At 44.3% G+C, this 19,673-nt stretch overlaps 1 protein-coding gene across 6 annotated transcripts in view; it reads left to right on the top strand.

Annotated features, from left to right (window-relative positions):
- Window positions 1-2,949: 2,949 nt before the first annotated feature.
- LOC114641128 (tripartite motif-containing protein 16-like) overlaps window positions 2,950-19,673 on the top strand; it is a 377,528-nt gene continuing 360,804 nt past the window's right edge. For 2 of the 6 annotated variants that reach the window (XM_051925843.1, XM_028790237.2), the window contains exons 1-4: window positions 2,960-3,616; window positions 9,786-9,881; window positions 11,614-11,847; window positions 17,068-17,227. In XM_051925843.1, the coding sequence (XP_051781803.1) occupies window positions 3,035-3,616; window positions 9,786-9,881; window positions 11,614-11,847; window positions 17,068-17,227 (1,072 nt within the window). In that variant the 5' untranslated portion in view covers window positions 2,960-3,034. Of the gene's footprint in view, window positions 3,617-9,785; window positions 9,882-11,613; window positions 11,848-17,067; window positions 17,228-19,673 lie in introns of all 6 variants that reach the window. The other 4 variants (XM_051925844.1, XM_051925846.1, XM_051925845.1 and 1 more) reach the window with 4 other exon arrangements.

Genomic DNA, 19,673 nt, shown 5'->3' with positions numbered 1-19,673 from the left:
AATACATCCTCACCATTGTGTGTAAATTTTTTAGCTTTCCTGGAGATCAAATCCTAGTTATTCTCACCAACAAACCTGAGACATCTAACAATATCTACTTTGCCTGTAGCAGCTTATGTGTGGCTGCCCTTGGACTGGTGTGGAGTATGGTATTTGGACTAGGTGCTTCCTGATGTGGATGTGACTGTTCATTCAGGCCCTATTCCATCTCCAGCACAGGTTTAACACAACTCCATCTCAGTTCCTCAGGTGGCTCGTATCCATGATGGCCTGACCTATGGAGCAATTTTTCTTCCTTACATTATTGGGACTGCAGCCAGAGCTAATATAAATGAACTGGCCAATGTACTCCAACTGGTGGTTAATCTCACCTCTAAGGCCCTTTAAGAACTCTTGGCTGAGACTCTCTGAAGAAGAACTCTACAAAAATGATGGCCCTAGATATGATTTTGGCAGCCCAGGGAGGCACCTACAAGGTGATAGGACAGAAATGTTGTTCCTACATTCGGACACTTCTCACAATATATCAGACCAGGCCTATAAGAGTCTTCATGTGGCTTATCCCATCTTTGCTCCCGACTGGACATCAGGATGAACACTAACTGGTGATTTTAAGAGTTTTTTCTTTCTTTTTGCCCAGCTTAGTTAAAAGCAGTATTCACTTCTTTAACATTCATTTGTGCTACTGTATTTTTAAATGTACCATGAGAGCCTTTATATCACCTGTCACCAACATCACGGCAGACACTTTTGTTCCCCCATGTTCACTTTTGACTTGAACTGCCTTATGCTAATGTAACCTACCTGAATCAGTTGCTTGAAGTAAATGCTTATTGATTATTGTTGTTCAGACGAACAAGAGGAAGGATTGAGAAAGTTGATTTTTACTGTTAAATATGATTTTTACAAATTTTATTATATATTAATTATATTAAACGACTCTGCGGTGGATTGGCACCCTGCCCGGGATTTGTTCCCTGCCTTGCGCCCTGTGTTGGCTGGGATTGGCTCCAGCAGACCCCCACGACCCTGTGTTCGGATTCAGCGGGTTGGAAAATGGATGGATGGATATTAAATGACTTCTGTTCTTGCTATCTGGTAGCTTTTGCCAGTTGATATCTGCCCCAGTCCCACTGCTACTTTAGCACAAGGAGAAGTGTTGATAAGAGAACCAGTACAATTTTAGTAGCAGAATTTTGACTCCATGGGTCCGTTTATCAGTAACTTTCAAGGACATGTGAAATTAAGCTAATGACGCACTTCTGAAATTAACAAAAATATTTAGGAAGTGTAACCAGCAGCTGCAAGTCAGTCTTCTTCTTGCATGAACTGAGTGCTTCCATGTGCGTGTACATAAAGGTATTTTTCTCATCCTGAAATGGGTTTGTGAATTCTGGTAAATGCTTTACTTTTCACATTGACCCTAACTCTTAGGTTCCTTGCTGTTTGGGAGCATACACTCCAAATTGTAGTGCTTTCACCTGGGCAGTTGGGGCTTCAACCACGAAGGTCCACCCTTGCTCATATAGTGCTGTTTTAGCCAAGGCTACAATTTGCTCAGAACCTACTGAGAATGTCTTCTGTCACCTCTACTGATATGGAATTAATAAGGAGGTCTTGATTCCCAGGAGAAAAACCATAAACAAAACAGCAGTGAAGGCAAAGTTGCATTCTGTTTAGCAGAGCCAAAGTGTGATACCATCAGCAGAAGCACAAACAGAAGTGTAACATGAAGTAGACAGGCTGGACTGTTGTAGCTGAACAGTTTTAAGATGGTCTTCATTGGAGGTGACACATTTCTTAGTTACAGGACCTCTTCAGGGGCAGACTCACAGCAGCTGATAGATAGATAGATAGATAGATAGATAGATAGATAGATAGATAGATAGATAGATAGATAGATAGATAGATAGATAGATAGATAGATAGATAGATAGATAGATAGATAGATAGAACGAACTTCATTTGTTACCAGGAGCTTTTTACAGAAGCTCAATAATTAGTAAATAAATGAATATTATTATATTGTGAATAAACAACAAACCCCTCTCAAATACACATCAGAATGACTTAAAAGAAAGAAAACTTCTAATTTCATGATTACCTTCACAGTAATGATTCGCTAGCTGAAAGTCCTTAATGGAGGTGTGTCAAAGAATATACAGCATTGTTCTAAGTGTCCCTCGGCTATGTGAGTGCAGATATCGTCACATTTATCTCAGATCAGCTCACACAAGAAAGTGGAGTCAGAAAGAAGAACCACTGGGGGGAACTCAAAGAACTGTAAATAATTCAGAGTCTGTTTTGCCATTTTCATGAGACATAATACATCAGACACACCTAGGAGGAACATTGGAAACGTCAAGGAGCAGACCATATCAAGATACTCCAGAGGGTGATCAAGAGGACTGTCTATTCCAGTTTAGTGACCCCCAAAGAAAGATAACAGGGCATAGGAAGAATGAAAAGACAGTTAGCACATGAGCATTAAAGCATTAAGATCTCAACAGGAAAGCTTGATGAGACTGAATGTTTATTTCCAGAGGACCTCATTGACTGGTGCTGAGCTTGAGAGGTTATGAAAGACAACTGAGAGGAGATTAGTTACTGAGGGAAAGAGAATTTGAGTGACCCAGAGCAGCAGCATGGCTGGAATGAAACAAAAATAAATAACATTTAACAGCTTCTGTGCCGGTCTGATGAGAACTGTCTGATGGTCACAATACAAATCCTTTCGGACTGATTTTTACGATGTACTTTTTTATATTTAAATATGTGTGCAGAACTCTGAGTCTGTCAAAGGAGGACTTTAGTATGCATTGCAAAGATAAAATGAAAATAATTGAAAATAACATTAAAAGACACCGCAGGTCTTTTCCTAATGTTTGTCTCCTCAGGTGTGCTCTCAGGTTTCTTTTTAAATCTCCTCCTTCTTCTCACTGAGCACAGACAAACTTTCACTTTCATTTCTTCGCAAGTCACTTCTTTGTTTGTTTGACTGATTCTCTCTGCCTGTTTCTCCTCAGACTGAACGATGTCTGAAGCCCAGCTGTGTGAATTATTACAGGATGAGTTCACCTGCTCGCTGTGTCTGGACACCCTGAGTGACCCCGTCTCAATCCCCTGTGGTCACAGCTTCTGTCTGGAGTGCCTCACGGACTGCTGGGACCAAAGCCAAGTGTGCAGATGTCCTCAGTGCAGACACACTTTAATCCCAAGGCCTGATCTTCACAGAAACTCTGTGCTGAATGAAGCCGTCAAGAAATTAAAGAAGCCGAGACTCAGTCCTCAATCATCTCAGAATTACGCCAGCCCTGGAGAGGTGGAGTGTGACGCCTGTACTGAGAAGAATTTCCGAGCTGTGAAGTCCTGTCTGAACTGCATGATCTCCTTTTGTCAGAATCACTTGCAGCCCCACTTTGAGATTTCAGCCTGGAAGCCTCACAAGCTGGTTGATCCTGATGGAAATCTGAAGTCTAAGCTCTGTGCAAAACATCAGAAAAGTTTAGAAGTGTTTTGCAAAACTGATGGTACATGTGTCTGCGTGATGTGTGTGGCGACCGAACATGAAGGCCATAAGATAGTCGAGCTGGAGACGGAAACAGGAGAAAAACAGGTGAGTGGGGTTGAGTATTTAATGAAAACAAAGCAAATAACAAGAGTTAAAGGATTTATAAATGTAGATAGATAGGGAAATGTACTTGTCCACATAAGGAGTCTGATTTTTCATGTTTGTGGTGGTAGGGAGCAGGAGCCAATCCTGATGACACTGGGCATAAGGCATGAAACATCCCAGGATGGGACCCCCATTGTTATCCATGTACAGTTGCATGAGTCGAGTACTCTCAGTAAACCTTAGTGGAGTGTGCTCTGATCACTTGTGTTTGGACGGTCTCAGGCCTCTTTAAGAGAGATGTCATGGTCACACTTCAAGATTCTCACAATATCCATACTCTTCAATGTGGTGTTGGAGTGCAGATGTTCTCACTTTAGTAACTAATAAAGTGATCAGGCACTTCATTAGTGACATCTTAGAATAACAAGAACACTTTTAATATCTTACACCCTATCTAATAAATCTTCTTGATGTATGAATGTGAGATGATCTCTGACCTTTAACAATTTGACAAACCCCACCTAGTCCATTAATAGTGTTAAATGTTTGTTAAAGGTGTCAGTGTCCACATTTAATATCAAAATTCACCATTAACACGACAGGATCATAAATGACAGTGAGGTCAGGTAAGAGACTGCAAAATTCAGACATTACTAAGGTTCTGCAAATTAACACAGCACTTTGGAGTCTAATATGAGAACTTCATAAATTATGAAATCACAATATTTTTAGAAGTCAAGCTATTTCCTTGACTGACATTTCCTCATTGATTAAATAAAGTAAAACTATTCAGTTTTCAGTAAATTCTCACGCCTCTGACTGTGTCTTCAGTTTAACATCATTAATCCAAACAGCTTTATTTCCAAGCAAGCACACTTTCACTAAACATGATAAACTGCAATGGTGTTTATGGGAAGCCTTTCCATGTTTTCTTTCATAACCAGAACATTACAGTGCCATTTAACGGATCAAACATATTATAATAACATTCCAGATAGAAACATTTACTTTAAATTAATTACAACAAAAGCAAAGAAAAAATAAGAATACAAAAAAAGAAGATTTAACCCCCACCCCTAAGAAAGAGAAATACTAAGAAATAATAAAACAGTTAATGACATTACAGAGGAGCATGCTTTTACTAAAGTCGTACCAATGAATTCTTGCCTTGTTTTAGAAACGCTCTGGTCGTATCCTCTAAGAGAGGATTGGATTCTTTCTAATGTCAGATAATACAGGACATCGCTTACCCACTGAGTTATAGAAGGTGAGCTGGGGTCAGAGACAGTCGATCCAGTAGGAGACATAGGTGGGCGCCAAGGGCATTGTCACCCAAGGAGCTACGTTTTATTTTTAAAGTAGACACTTCAGACACTGTGAGAGACCCCACCCTCCAACATTGAAGTTTAAGAATAATATCTACACTGGGTGGCATTTATGAAAGTAAAAGGATTCCCACTCCAGACAACGAGGGGTTCCGTCCCCATCTTGAACATCAATTACGCTCCCCCCAATCATCAAACTCTAATATTACTTTCTGTGCACAATTAAAAGTTCTGTTGTGTATATAAAAGTAAAAGGGCTCAGGCTCTGTACACCATGGTGTGTGTGATCTGTAAACTCTGTAATATGTGCACAAAGGGTGACGTCTGTATTACTTAAGTGCTGCACACTCCACACACTGAGGGCCCTCCCCCTGATTGTAGTAAATGGGGGCCATTTTTGAAAGAAAAGGACACACGTGCCATACACCCTAAGGCATGCATGCCGTTAAAATCTACGGTATGTACACAAAGTTGAGCCATTTGTGTTGCTGAATGGGTGCGCAGTCCAGACACCGAGGAAACCCCCCCACCCCCACCCCTCAGAGGTTATTAAAGTGTAATAATACTGAAAACTGGACACTGAAGGATGTCATTCGTCCATCCCACCTAGGGCCTCAACCAGCAGTGTTTGGGGTTCTTCCACATCAGCAAGACAAGTCTGAGTACGGTGCAGGACATTACAGCAGTAACAACACAAATGTATTTCTTGTATAACCAAAAATCAACGAATGTCTCTGGATGCTTGACAAATTATGAACTTCAACCATAAATTGAACAGTTTAGTTCAGGTGCCCTGTTCAGAAGGTGGAACAGAGACCTCCGGCACTGGATTTACTGTTTGGTACTTTTATAATCTATATATATAATTCTCTAACCCGCCGCCAGAGCGGGCAAGATACCTATGAAAGCACGCAGGAAGGAGCCACGCCCACCATACGACGAAAACTCCTACAGCCACGCCCACCAACTCGGACACGACGCTTCGGAAAACATGCCGTCATTTCTGTTTGTCTGTGCCACAGTCCACATGCCGCTCTGAGACACGTTGACTTTTCATTAGTCAACCTCAGTGGAAGCTTGGTTCACACAGAGGCAGCGCCAGAGAGAGACAGAGGCACACACAGGCAGCGCGAGAGAGAGAGAGAGAGACGCGCAATCCTTTAAAACTGAGGTTAAAACACAATGAAGGAAGCAGTCTTTAAAAACCAATAAGCCCTGTGCCTCTTTTTCATTAGCGTCTCACCTGCTTCACCGATGCAGGCCCTGCAACAATCGAGACGCTCTCTCAGCAGCTGACCTTCTCTGTGCCTGACTCCACTACTGTCAGGCGCCTGATTAAAAATGGCCTTTTCAATGTGAGTTATGGACCCGCTATACCACAGGAACACATTGCCTTCTTGCCTGCTCTCGCTCACTCTAACGTACCGGCTTTCTCTCTCTCCTCACTCGCTCGCACACTGCACAGGGGAGAAATGCCCGCAGCACGACTCCACCCGGAAACCGTTTCAGCCACACTTCCACGCCCGTCACTACGCTGTGAGCGCGGTGATTATTTATTTAAAAATGGCCTTTTGAAGGGGAGCTGTGGACCCGCTATACCACAGGATCACCTGTGACATTGCCTTCACATTGTTTTCCTTTTATTTCTGATCCTGTCGAGCAGATCAGACACCCAGGCAAACAACACTGAATAATCAATAGCTCCAACTACTTTGCCCGCCCCAACTCCTCACCTGAGTCAGTTTCGTCTCTGTTCAGCAGTGTTTCCCAAACTCGGTCCTGGTGAACCCCTGTAGCTGCAGGGTTTTGTTCCAACCAGATTCCTAATCATTAATTCCGGTGAAACTCATCAGGGATAAGTCAGTTTTTCAAATGCAGCCGTGTAGCAGATTAGTTTAGCAGACTAGCTGGATGTAATAATCCAAGATGAACGCACGCACCCGCGCTGAGTGAAAAGCCAATGTATATTGAGTCTACAAAACATGATCAGCAAGTCTTTGATAGGCTGCAACAAAATGATGAAAGAACGGGCGCATTTATTTCTCACAAGCTTGGTGGGTGGGTGTTACTTAGTTAATTAGTTACTCGAAGGATTTCAAGATTTAATATGCACAACCAGTAACACTGCAAAAGCGGCCCAAACCAGAAAAGACGGCTGGCAAAAAGTGGCCGACAAATTAAACGCGTGTGCATTGTACTTACTGAAAGCAGCGTTACGGATTTTGCAAATGTTCATTTTTCCCTCTGCTTAAAAAACATTAAAAAACCGGCGTGATTATGCGGCGATACGCCACGGGTTGGTATTCAGCGTGTAAAACATTTTGTCGTGGATAATTTGCCTTTTACTTTAACACGAAGACAATTTCCTGTTAGATTTGCCTTTGCGATGACAATTAATAAGGCACAGGGCCAAACTTTCAAAAAGATGTGCATGTATCTGCCAAAACCAGTTTTTAGTCACGGACAGTTGTATGTTGCTCTCTCCACACTTCCATCTTTTCATTCACTTACTGGTATGCCTGCAGGAACACATGCAGCGAGCGAGCGAGAGCGAGTGACACACACACACATACAGGCGCATGAGAGAGAGCGAGCGCTGGACGCATAAGAATAATAATACTTCATTACATTGATATACCGGTGTTTTCAGTACTCAAAGCGCTATCCACACAGGGAGAAACCGGGAAGTGAACCCAAAATCTTCCACAGTCTCCTAACTGCAAAGCAGCAACACTACCACTGTGCTACAAGGCAGTTAAAGAAAGCACTGGGCTCGATTTTGTTTTCAATTCTGTTTACAACGATCGGATCGTAGCGTGCATTATTGCAATGTTACTTTTCTTGGTGGCTTATTACATTACGGATGTTTCACATGTTTTCACATTTTTTTTCCCTGTGCTTAAAAGACATTAAAAAAGTGTTTCTCAACTGTGACTCCGGAACAACTCAGTACGCAAGCTATATTAAGCGTCAACAACGAAGACTCACTACACCTTAATGAACAAGTGCTGAAACATATCCCTACCGACGAAGTAACTTTCACCAGCGTGGCCTCCATTGTCACAGACGATCCTGCTTTCAGTCACGGACAATTATATGTTGCTCTCTCCAGAGGTCCATCTTTTCATTCACTCACAGTGGTATCCACAAACCCACCCCATTTGGACAACTGTGTCGTTCAGGAAGTGTTCACCCATCAATACATAATTATGCGGCATATGCTATGCCGCGGGTTTGCAAGATTTATATATTTTCCTCTGCAGTATCTGAGTTTCCAGAAGTTCTGTTATCTTTAGATGAAAAGTAAGCTCTTGAAAGAGATGAATCAAGATATTTGTGTACCATAATGAATACATTTGCATTTGGTCTCCATGCCTGCATGTGGATTCTGCTACTATAGTATAGTCGAGAAGTCTTACTTTGTGTTAATGAAATTCATTTCCACTATTTCAGTTTACAACGTGGAACTGGACAGGGGGTTCAATTACCAGAAATGTTCTTCTGATTGCATTTGAACCCTAATCCATCCACCTTTGGAAGCAATCAGAGCTAAAAGGCTTTAGAAGGAAAAGGCATGGAATTAAAGAGTCTTTCTTTATGTTAATGATATGGTGCTTGGTATCTCAGATTACTGTCATGTGTGATAAATCTACTGGATGAATTTCGTGAACGTCGATTGAATAAAAGCATTCTTAACTCTGTGAATTTGCCAAACTAATCCAGTTTTGTGTGATTGCCTCCAGAAGATTTAAAATACGGTAATCACTCAATGATATCAAGGCACCCTGAAGGACAGCAGAATATCAGGCTGGACAGCTTCTCTTAACGTCTGCTTGATTTGACTCGTTTTAATTCAACAGGACATCCTTGTCTTGCTCTATCATGATAGACTGATCTACCTCTGCCGCTCATTTATTGGTCAAGAGTCTCGTCTTCAAATCTAAAGCTCAATATTATATGAATGCAATTCCAACTTATGGCACTGATTTTTATGGAAATATCTATTTAACAATATTTTAGCAAAAACTTCCTGTGCTTTGTAAGGTGTGAGTTAATAACTGGATACACTGACATGTGGATCATGTAACACGATGAAAGTGAGATTTATTCTTCCCCACGGGTGTTTTTATATAATTTGCTGCTGCAGTGTTGGTCACCATTTGCTTGTATCTTAAACTTTTTTTTATTTGTTTTCTGTAAAGATATGACAATGAAATTTTTCTTAGTTATTACTAAACAATGAATGTGGTAATTAACATATAACATAATTATGATTTTCTGGTGGAAAATTCCTTTCTATTGGCCTTCTTATTAAACTCAACACAAACATTCACATCTTAGTGGCTTCATTTATCTCAACTGGAAAATGACAAAGCATGTCACAAAGTTCTCACAAGTCTTACTTGGGTTACCAAATAATATTGTAGGTCCTAACATTGAAACCATTAAATGTCCAAGTCCTCCTGGGTTTTCAGGTGTTTCTTCACCCCACACAGTCCAGTATTTTTGCTCTATGTGAGCTTCTGAGATCCCATTCCTTTCTACATCTCAAGAACTGACTTGTACACCAGTGTGCCTTCAAACTCTTTCATTCATTTGTCACACTCTTCAAGCTCAGACTCCATCTTCACTCTAACTGGTAAATTCAACCTTTCTTTTAACCTTGTGTTGTTATTTATATTTGTTGAGTCAAATCTGTGTGTCACCTACAGTGTCAATATGAAGACAAGTGTGACAAAAAAGTAAGTTGTGTCTCAAAATGTGAAACAAATGCATTGTAAAAATGTCAGGACTGAAAGTGAATTCTGATCTGACATCGTGTGATATCTTGTGTGTCCAAACAGAAACAGCTGGGGGCGACACGGAGTGAAATCAGGAGGAGACTTGAGGAGACAGAAAAGAAACTGAAGGAGATGAGGATAGCGATGGAGCAGATGAAGGTGAGTGGAATTAAGATGACACATCAAATTAAGGAAATAAGAAATAAATTAAAACTAGAAGAGCCAACAGAGATTCACTGGTGATGATGAGTAGAGGCATAAAAAGAGAGAAGGAGATAAGGCATTTTATTTTATCCTCAATGGCTGTGTTTCTTGTTAATTCATTACAGATTCAGACAGTATGACCTGAAATTAATGAAGGATGAACTCATGTGTCTAAACCCACACTGACCACTCACTTACACTCTTTTTCTTGAAATATGTGGCTCAATCTTTTCTTTATTAATTGCTTCCACTAATGTACCTGTGATACACGCTAAGCTTATGTTAGTACCTCTCTGGTTCAAATGTAACTTATTTCAGTCCACTTTATCCTACCCAAAGATTTCAGGTATGGATTAAGCCTTCTGATTTTCTCAGTTAAAACTTTGTAAGTTCTGCTCCTCAGCTTTGCTGTTTACTCTTTAAGTTTGTCCAGCAGGTCTATCACTCTGACTGTTGTTGTGTCATTTGTTCAAAGACAAGTAGATAATATTGACAATGACAGCTGTTGGCCAGAAATTTAACACAATGTATGAGTCTTTGAAGCTAACCTTCATCTCTATTCCCCTAATAATTAAATCCTTGACTATAACTACTTCCCTCTTTATGGGGTCTGGTTTGGATATCAACATTTGGTTTGCTTCATTTCTGCCTACTATCTCATAATTTTCAGAGTCACCATCCAGCTATGAAATGACTGGTGGACATCTCTAGCTTTGGGGTTTGATGACCTTGGACAGTGTGCACCTCTTACCTTACACTTACATCAGACTGTGACCCACCTGTTCTTACCCCAGCCGGTGTCTTGGTCTGTGCCACTTTAGGATGCACACTAACACAGCCTACAACACCTGAGTGGTAGCAATGGCAGAGTTATTACTAATAATAAGATAATAAATTAACTAGAAATATATCAGCCTCGGAAATGAAGACTCACAACCCTGATTTTGATATTGGAAAACAGATGAGGGACAAAAAAATAATGAAAGAGTTAATGAAACTAAATGAAATAAGAATTTCCTCACCAACCATAACACATTCTTATGTAATATCTCCATCTCATAGGTTTGACATTGTGACTAACAGGGAGCATCTCGTACCCCAACCAGAACACAACAAGCCCACACAAGGCTCTGGTCCCAAAAGACTCTTTTATTTTCCCACAATTACCTTCCAACACACAGGAATTTTCTTTACAAAATTCCTATTCTTCTTCTTCCCCTCTCCTCCTCTAATCCCAAATCCATCTCACCCTGCTGAGCAGGAGAGACTATTTTTAATATCAGACCCAGTGGTACTTCCAGCACATACAGTAAGCGAACACTCTAGAACCCATTCTTAGAGTCTTCTGAGAATAACGGAGCTGTCCACTCAGTAGAACCTTCTAATAGCTCCAAAGAACCTCAAAAGGGCCAATTGTTCAGACATCATATCCTATTGATAAGTGGGAGCACTGGCTGAGAGACACTGCCACCCAGAATGCTGGATGAACATATTCCCCTGGGAAGCAGTCTCTCACATTCCCTCCATTATCCTAGTCTTCTGCTCTAGTGAGGTGCCTCCAAACATCTTGGTCAGGATGCCAGCCAATCCAAAAGGTCATTTACAACATCAAATACCAACAAAAGTGTCTCATGACTAGTAATTGTTATTAGGTGACTCAATTCAATGTTGTTCTTTATTCAATCAGATGTCAGTGGAACAACAGGTAGAGGAAAATGAGAAGAGCTTCACTAATCTGATCCACTGCATCGAAGAAGCCCAGAAGAAACTGGTTGAGAGAATCAGAGAACAAGAAAAGAGAGAAATAGAGAAGGCTGAAATAGTCATGGAACAACTAGAGAAGAAGATCGAGGAGCTGAAGAAGAGAGATGCTCAGCAGAAGGAGCTTTCAGACACCAAGGACCATATCCGCTTTCTGCAGGTTAGAGCAATGCTTCAGGAATTTGAAGAGACTGGGGCGTGTGAGACCTGAGAAGATTTAGAAACAAATTTAAAAGATTTGAGGAGTTTTTTTTTTACAAATGGCAACAACAGGCCATTCAACCCAACATAGAATGTCTTTTCATATTCACCTAATATTGTCATAATGTACAAAAGTCTTACATTTGTATGAAATTTATCTTCATCACAAATTATACTTCTAGATCAGACCTTCCATTGTGTAATTACAGTATACTGAAGAGCTTTCTTGTTACATATATAATTGCTTATATTTATAAACAGAAGCTAAAAAGGAGTCAGCATGGGTTCAGAAGAGGGAGGTCGTGTTTTATTAATACAGTATGCTGGAATTCTATGATAGATAGATAGATAGATAGATAGATAGATAGATAGATAGATAGATAGATAGATAGATAGATAGATAGATAGATAGATAGATAGATAGATAGATAGATAGATAGATAGATAGATAGATAGATACTTTATTAATCCCAAGGGGAAATTCACAAACATGGAGCTGCTGAAAAGGCTGCCAGTCTCAGCAGCGCCTGAGTCACATAAGGTGACTACTATGAGGAGGCAACAAAAGGATACAATCAAAGTGGAGCATTTGATAAGGTGACACATGAGAGGGTGGGCATCAAACTAAAAGAAGTGGGAGTTCAGGGTGATGTTTTTAGATGGGTGCAGAATTGGCTCAGACACAGGAAGCAGAGGGTGATGGTGCGAGGAACCTCATCAGAATTGGCTGATGTTAAGAGTGGTGTTCCCCTCCTTTAACCGCCACCTTATCGTGGTGGAGGGGTTTGCGTGTCCCAATGATCCTAGGAGCTCTGTTGTCCGGGGCTTTATGCCCCTGGTAGGGCCACCCAAGGCAAACTGGTCCTAGGTGAGGGATGAGACAAAGAGTGGTTAAACAAACCTCCTATGAAGAAAAACAATTTTGGATGGCGTTTTCCCTTGCCCGGACGCGGGTCACCGGGGCCCCACTCTGGAGCCAGGCCTGGAGGTGGGGCTCGATGGCGAGCGCCTGGTGGCCGGGCCTGCACCCATGGGGTTCGGCCGGGCACAGCCTGAAGAGGCAACGTGGGTCCCCCTTCCCATGGGCTCACCACCTATGGGAGGGGCCAAGGAGGTCAGGTGCAGTGTGAGTTGGGTGGTGGCCGAAGGCGGGGACCTTGGCGGTCCGATCCTCGGCTACAGAAGCTGGCTCTTGGGACGTGGAATGTCACCTCTCTGAAGGGGAAGGAGCCTGAGCTTGTGCGCGAAGTTGAGAGGTTCCGGCTAGATATAGTCGGACTCACCTCGACGTACAGCTTGGACTCTGGAACCAATCTCCTTGAGAGGGGCTGGACTCTGTACCACTCTGGAGTTGCCCCCGGTGAGAGGCGCCGAGCAGGTGTGGGTATACTTATTGCCCCCCAACTTGGAGCCTGTACATTGGGGTTTACCCCGGTGGATGAGAGGGTAGCCTCCCTTCGCCTTCGGGTGGGGGGACGGGTCCTAACTGTTGTTTGTGCATATGCACCGAACAGCAGTTCGGAGTACCCACCCTTTTTGGAGTCCCTGGAGGGTGTGCTAGAGGGCATACCTTCTGGGGACTCTCTCGTTCTGCTGGGAGACTTCAATGCTCACGTGGGCAATGACAGTGAGACCTGGAAGGGCGTGATTGGGAGGAATGGCCCCCCCGATCTGAACCCGAGCGGTGTTTTGTTATTGGACTTCTGTGCTCGTCACGGATTGTCCATAACGAACACCATGTTCAAGCATAGGGGTGTTCATATGTGCACTTGGCATCAGGACACCCTAGGCCTCAGTTCGATGATCGACTTTGTGGTCGTGTCGTCGGACTTGCGGCCACATGTCTTGGACACTCGGGTGAAGAGAGGGGCGGAGCTGTCAACTGATCACCACCTGGTGGTGAGTTGGCTTCGATGGTGGGGGAGGATGGCGGTCAGGCGTGGTAGGCCCAAACGTGTTGTGAGGGTCTGCTGGGAACGTCTGGCAGAGCCCCCTGTCAGAAGTAGCTTCAACTCCCACCTCCGGCAGAACTTCAACCACATCCCGAGGGAGGTGGGGGACATTGAGTCCGAATGGGCCATGTTCCGTGCCTCTATTGTTGAGGCAGCTGACCGGAGCTGTGGCCGTAAGGTGGTCGGTGCCTGTTGTGGCGGCAATCCCCGAACCCATTGGTGGACACCGGCGGTGAAGGATGCCGTCAAGCTGAAGAAGGAGTCCTACAGGACCCTTTTGTCCTGTGGGACCCTGGAGGCAGCTGATAGGTACCGGCAGGCCAAGCGGAATGCGGCTTTGGTGGTTGCTGAGGCAAAAACTCGGGCGTGGGAGGAGTTTGGGGAGGCCATGGAGAACGACTTTCGGACGGCTTCGAGGAGATTCTGGTCCACCATCCGGCGTCTCTGGAAGGGGAAGCAGTGCAGTGTCAACACTGTATATGGTGGGGATGGTGCGCTGCTGACCTCGACTCGAGACGTTATGGGTCGGTGGGGGGAGTACTTCGAAGACCTCCTCAATCCCATTAACATGCCTTCCAATGAGGAAGCAGAGCCTGGGGACTCAGAGGTGGGCTCCCCCATCTCTGGGACTGAGGTCACCGAGGTGGTCAAAAAACTCCTTGGTGGCAGGGCCACGGGGGTGGATGAGATACGCCCGGAGTTCCTCAAGGCTCTGGATGTTGTAGGACTGTCTTGGCTGACACGCCTCTGCAACATCGCATGGACATCAGGGACAGTGCCTCTGGATTGGCAGACCGGGGTGGTGGTCCCCCTCTTTAAGAAGGGGGACCGGAGGGTGTGTTCCAACTACAGAGGGATCACACTCCTCAGCCTCCCTGGAAAAGTCTATTCGGGGGTTCTGGAGAGGAGGGTCCATCGGATAGTCGAGGAGGAACAGTGTGGTTTTCGTCCTGGTCGCGGAACAGTGGACCAGCTCTATACCCTTAGCAGGGTCCTGGAGGGTGCATGGGAGTTTGCCCAACCAGTCTACATGTGTTTTGTGGACTTGGAAAAGGCATTCGACCGTGTCCCTCGGGGAATCCTATGGGGGGTACTCCGAGAGTATGGGGTTCCGGCCCCCCTGATAAGGGCTGTTCGGTCCCTGTACGATCGTTGCCAGAGCCTGGTCCGCATTGCCGGCAGTAAGTCGAACCCGTTTCCAGTGAGAGTTGGACTCCGCCAGGGCTGCCCTTTGTCACTGATTCTGTTCATAACTTTTATGGACAGAATTTCTAGGCGCAGCCAGGGCGTTGAGGGGATCCGGTTTGGTGGGCTCAGGATTGGGTCACTGCTTTTTGCAGATGATGTTGTCCTGTTTGCTTCATCAGGCCGTGATCTTCAGCTCTCTCTGGATCGGTTCGCAGCCGAGTGTGAAGCGGCTGGGATGAGAATCAGCACCTCCAAATCCGAGACCATGGTCCTCAGCCGGAAAAGGGTGGAGTGCCCTCTCAGGGTTGGTAGCGAGATCCTGCCCCAAGTGAAGGAGTTCAAGTATCTCGGGGTCTTGTTCACGAGTGAGGGAAGAATGGAGCGCGAGATCGACAGGCGGATCGGTGCGGCATCCGCAGTAATGCGGGCTCTGCATCGGTCTGTCGTGGTGAAAAAGGAGCTGAGCCGCAAGGCGAAGCTCTCAATTTACCAGTCGATCTATGTTCCTACCCTCACCTATGGTCATGAACTATGGGTAGTGACCGAAAGAACGAGATCGCGAATACAAGCGGCTGAAATGAGTTTCCTCCGCAGGGTGTCTGGGCTCTCCCTTAAAGATAGGGTGAGAAGCTCAGTCATCCGGGAGGGGCTCAGAGTAGAGCCGCTGCTCCTCCGCATCGAGAGGAGTCAGATGAGGTGGCTCGGGCATCTGATCAGGATGCCTCCTGCACGCCTCCCTGGGGAGGTGTTCCGGGCACGTCCAACCGGGAGGAGGCCCCGGGGAAGACCCAGGATACGCTGGAGGGACTATGTCTCTCGACTGGCCTGGGAACACCTTGGGATTCTCTCGGAAGAGCTAGAAGAAGTGGCCAGGGAGAGGGAAGTCTGGGCATCTCTGCTCAAGCTGCTGCCCCCCGCGACCCGACCTCGGATAAGCGGGAGACAATGAATGAATGGATGGATGAAGAGTGGTGTTCCACAGGGGGCAGTGCTGTGGCCGCTTTCGAGGCAACTCAGGCCCCTTCTTCAGGCAAGAACCAGTCTCTCAAAGCACTTCATGATTACTGGAGTGAGGGCCACAGGGCGATAATCATTTAGGCTGGTGATTGGAGACTTCTTCGGCACTGGAATGATTGTGGATGATTTTAGGCAGGACGGAATGACTGCCTGGGATAGGGAGAGGGTGAAGATTTTGGTGAAGATAAAAGAGAGCTGGTGGGCACACGCTCTGAACACTCTAACAGGCTCTCCATCTGGGCCAACAGCCTTCTTGGGGTTCACTGCCAGGAGCACCCGTCTGAGATCGTGCCCCTTTACAGTGAGTAGAGTGGTGCAGGAACCTGGTGAGGGTGGGAGCAGGGCTGGAGCAGGTGAGTGCTGCTGTTGTGATGACTCAAAGCGAGCAAAGAAGCAGTTTAGCTCCTCTGTTAGCGGCGCACTCAGATCTCCTGTTGTTGCATCACAGCCTCTGTAGTTTGTGATGTTTTGTATTCCCTGCCACACCTCCCGTGTATTGTGGCTGGACAGGTGGGACTCTATGCTCCTCTTATGGTCCGTCTTGGCTTTTTTAATGTGTAACATCAAGACATGAACAGGACAGTTTGGAGGATCGAGATTGGGTGAGCTATATACAAACTTTTAACTCTGGGATAGTGGGCCTGGAGACTGTGAAAAAGACCACCAGTTCTTGTCGGAAGTGACAAAACATTGAGGATGTTGTATGTTGTCTATTGTCTTAACATTTTTCTATACGTTTATGTGTTGGGGGTGTTGGGTTACGGGTCTGATTGTTGTAATTTACTTTTGTGACCTGTGTATCACTTTTATTGTATTTTGTTCTCTGCTCTGTCTGTTTCACTAGGCCTTTTTCTTTAAATTAATGAATTCATCATACTTAATCTTGTCAGTATCAAGGTCAGTTTGAGGTTAATTTATAATCCAATTCGACTACATCAATTAAAGCATGGTGAATTATAGCAGTATCATCCGGGACAGAGTGAAGTGTTATAAATCTCATCCTCTCTTCTATCCTGATGCAGACTTTCTCATCTCGCTGTGTCCTTCCTCCTGATGGAGACTCGCTCAGCTTCACGGTCACTGCTGATTTCTCTTCTGAGGACCTGAGAAAGGAACTGTCATGTCTGATGAAGAGTGTGAAGAAGATCAGCCAGTGGGACATCAAGACATGGAGGCCATCAGGTACAGCGTCTGTTCATGGTGTTGTGAAAGGCCACTCAATGTCCTCTTATTGTCCTCTTTTGGAGAAATAGAATGATGACAAGAGGACATTAAGGAAGCCAGCTCTTTAACATTTATCAGTCTTTGATATCAAGGATGTTTTATTATATATTGTGCCTTTTACAGTTACTGACCTACTGATATCAAATTCTAATAGTGAGCAGTTGTTGCTAATCAGTTTTTGAAATTTTAAGCAAAATATTATACTTCTTATATCTTTTGTTTTTGTCTCTCCTAAAGTAATTTTAATTTGACATTGTGAAGAATTTCATTTGATCTTTTTATTAAATAATAATAATGAACACAAATTTGTTTTAAGCTGGTCAAGCTTGCTCAGAGGTTAAATGAAGTCCATACATTGTGTCAGACAGATTCCACATTCCACCATATTACTCCCTTGACAGCTTCAGGACATCAGCCATCGGTGACAGGACTCTTTCACGGGCTTCCTGTGTTTATAAGTGTCACTGCATTTCTTTTCTTATCTCTTATCTCTTTAAACTCATCTCTCTATTATAAAAAAAAAATCTTGGGAGAGAGACTAAGGAGACAAGACGTGATCTTCTCGGAAGACAATTTGATGTCCCGTGAAAGCCACTTTAACGAGACAAGGCAGTGAGACAACATTTAAAACAAGTTGTCAGACATCTAACCAAGCAGTTGTTGGAATGCTTTTGGCAGACAGACATCATGTGCTTCTAGCTCTAAAAACAACAACAAGCGACAAGCAGAACACACAGCGCCAGCAGCAGCAGCAAGCCAGCAGATGATCTGATTGCTTCTCCTTAGGGTGCGTTCACTGGCAGTTGGACTGCCTTGGTTTGTTCACATCAAGTGGCTGCTTCTAGTTTGACTTCAGGCCCTCCTGTCACCCCTGTAATCAGAGAGGGGACAAATATATGGGAGCAGTTATGTTTTTAAAGAAGGTTGGTTTCCACCGTAACTGAAGGGGAAATTTTGTTTTGTGAGAAAATACAGTGCATCCAGAAAGTATTCACAGCGCATCACTTTTTCCACATTTTGTTATGTTACAGCTTTATTCCAAAATGGATTAAATTCATTTTTTTCCTCAGAATTCTACACACAACACCCCATAATGACAAAGTGAAAAAAGTTTACTTGAAGTTTTGGCAAATTTATTAAAAATAAAAAAATGGAGAAATCCCATGTCCATAAGTATTCACAGCCTTTGCTCAATACTTTGTCGATGCCCCTTTGACAGCAATTACAGCCTCAAGTCTTTTTGAATATGATGCCACAAGCTTGGCACACCTATCCTTGGCCAGTTTCACCCCATTCCTCTTTGCAGCACCTCTCAAGCTCCATCAGGTTGGATGGGAAGCGTCGGTGCACAGCCATTTTAAGATCTCTCCAGAGATGTTCAATCGGATTCAAGTCTGGGCTCTGGCTGGGCCACTCAAGGACATTCACAGAGTTGTCCTGAAGCCACTCCTTTGATATCTTGGCTGTGTGCTTAGGGTCGTTGTCCTGCTGAAAGATGAACCGTCGCCCCAGTCTGAGGTCAAGAGCACTCTGGAGCAGGTTTTCATCCAGGATGTCTCTGTACATTGCTGCAGTCATCTTTCCCTTTATCCTGACTAGTCTCCCAGTTCCTGCCGCTGAAAAACATCCCCATAGCATGATGCTGCCACCACCATGCTTCACTGTAGGGATGGTATTGGCCTGGTGATGAGCGGTGCCTGGTTTCCTCCAAACGTGACGCCTGGCATTCACACCAAAGAGTTCAATCTTTGTCTCATCAGACCAGAGAATTTTCTTTCTCATGGTCTGAGAGTCCTTCAGGTGCCTTTTGACAAACTCCAGGCGGGCTGCCATGTGCCTTTTACTAAGGAGTGGCTTCCATCTGGCCACTCTACCATACAGGCCTGATTGGTGGATTGCTGCAGAGATGGTTGTCCTTCTGGAAGGTTCTCCTGTCTCCACTGAGGACCCCTGGAGCTCTGACAGAGTGTCCATTGGGTTCTTGGTCACCTCCCCGACTAAGGCCCTTCTCTCCCAATCGCTCAGTTTAGATGGCCGGCCAGCCTGGTGGTTTCGAACTTCTTCCACTTACGGATGATGGAGACCACTGTGCTCATTGGGACCTTCAAAGTAGCAGAAATTTTTCTGTAACCTTCCTCAGATATGTGCCTCGAGACAATCCTGTCTCGGAGGTCTACAGACAATTCCTTTGACTTCATGCTTGGTTTGTGCTCTGACATGAACTGTCAACTGTGGGACCTTCTATAGACAGGTGTGTGCCTTTCCAAATCATGTCCAGTCAACTGAATTTACCACAGGTGGACTCCAATGAAGCTGCAGAAACATCTCAAGGATGATCAGGGGAAACAGGATGAACCTGAGCTCAATTTTGAGCTTCATGGCAAAGGCTGTGAATAATTATGTA

This window comes from Erpetoichthys calabaricus, chromosome 4 (assembly GCF_900747795.2).
Source record: "Erpetoichthys calabaricus chromosome 4, fErpCal1.3, whole genome shotgun sequence".
Lineage (NCBI taxonomy): Eukaryota > Metazoa > Chordata > Cladistia > Polypteriformes > Polypteridae > Erpetoichthys > Erpetoichthys calabaricus.
The sequence above is the reverse complement of the archived record's forward strand: the minus strand, read 5'-3'. Positions and strand labels throughout refer to the sequence as shown.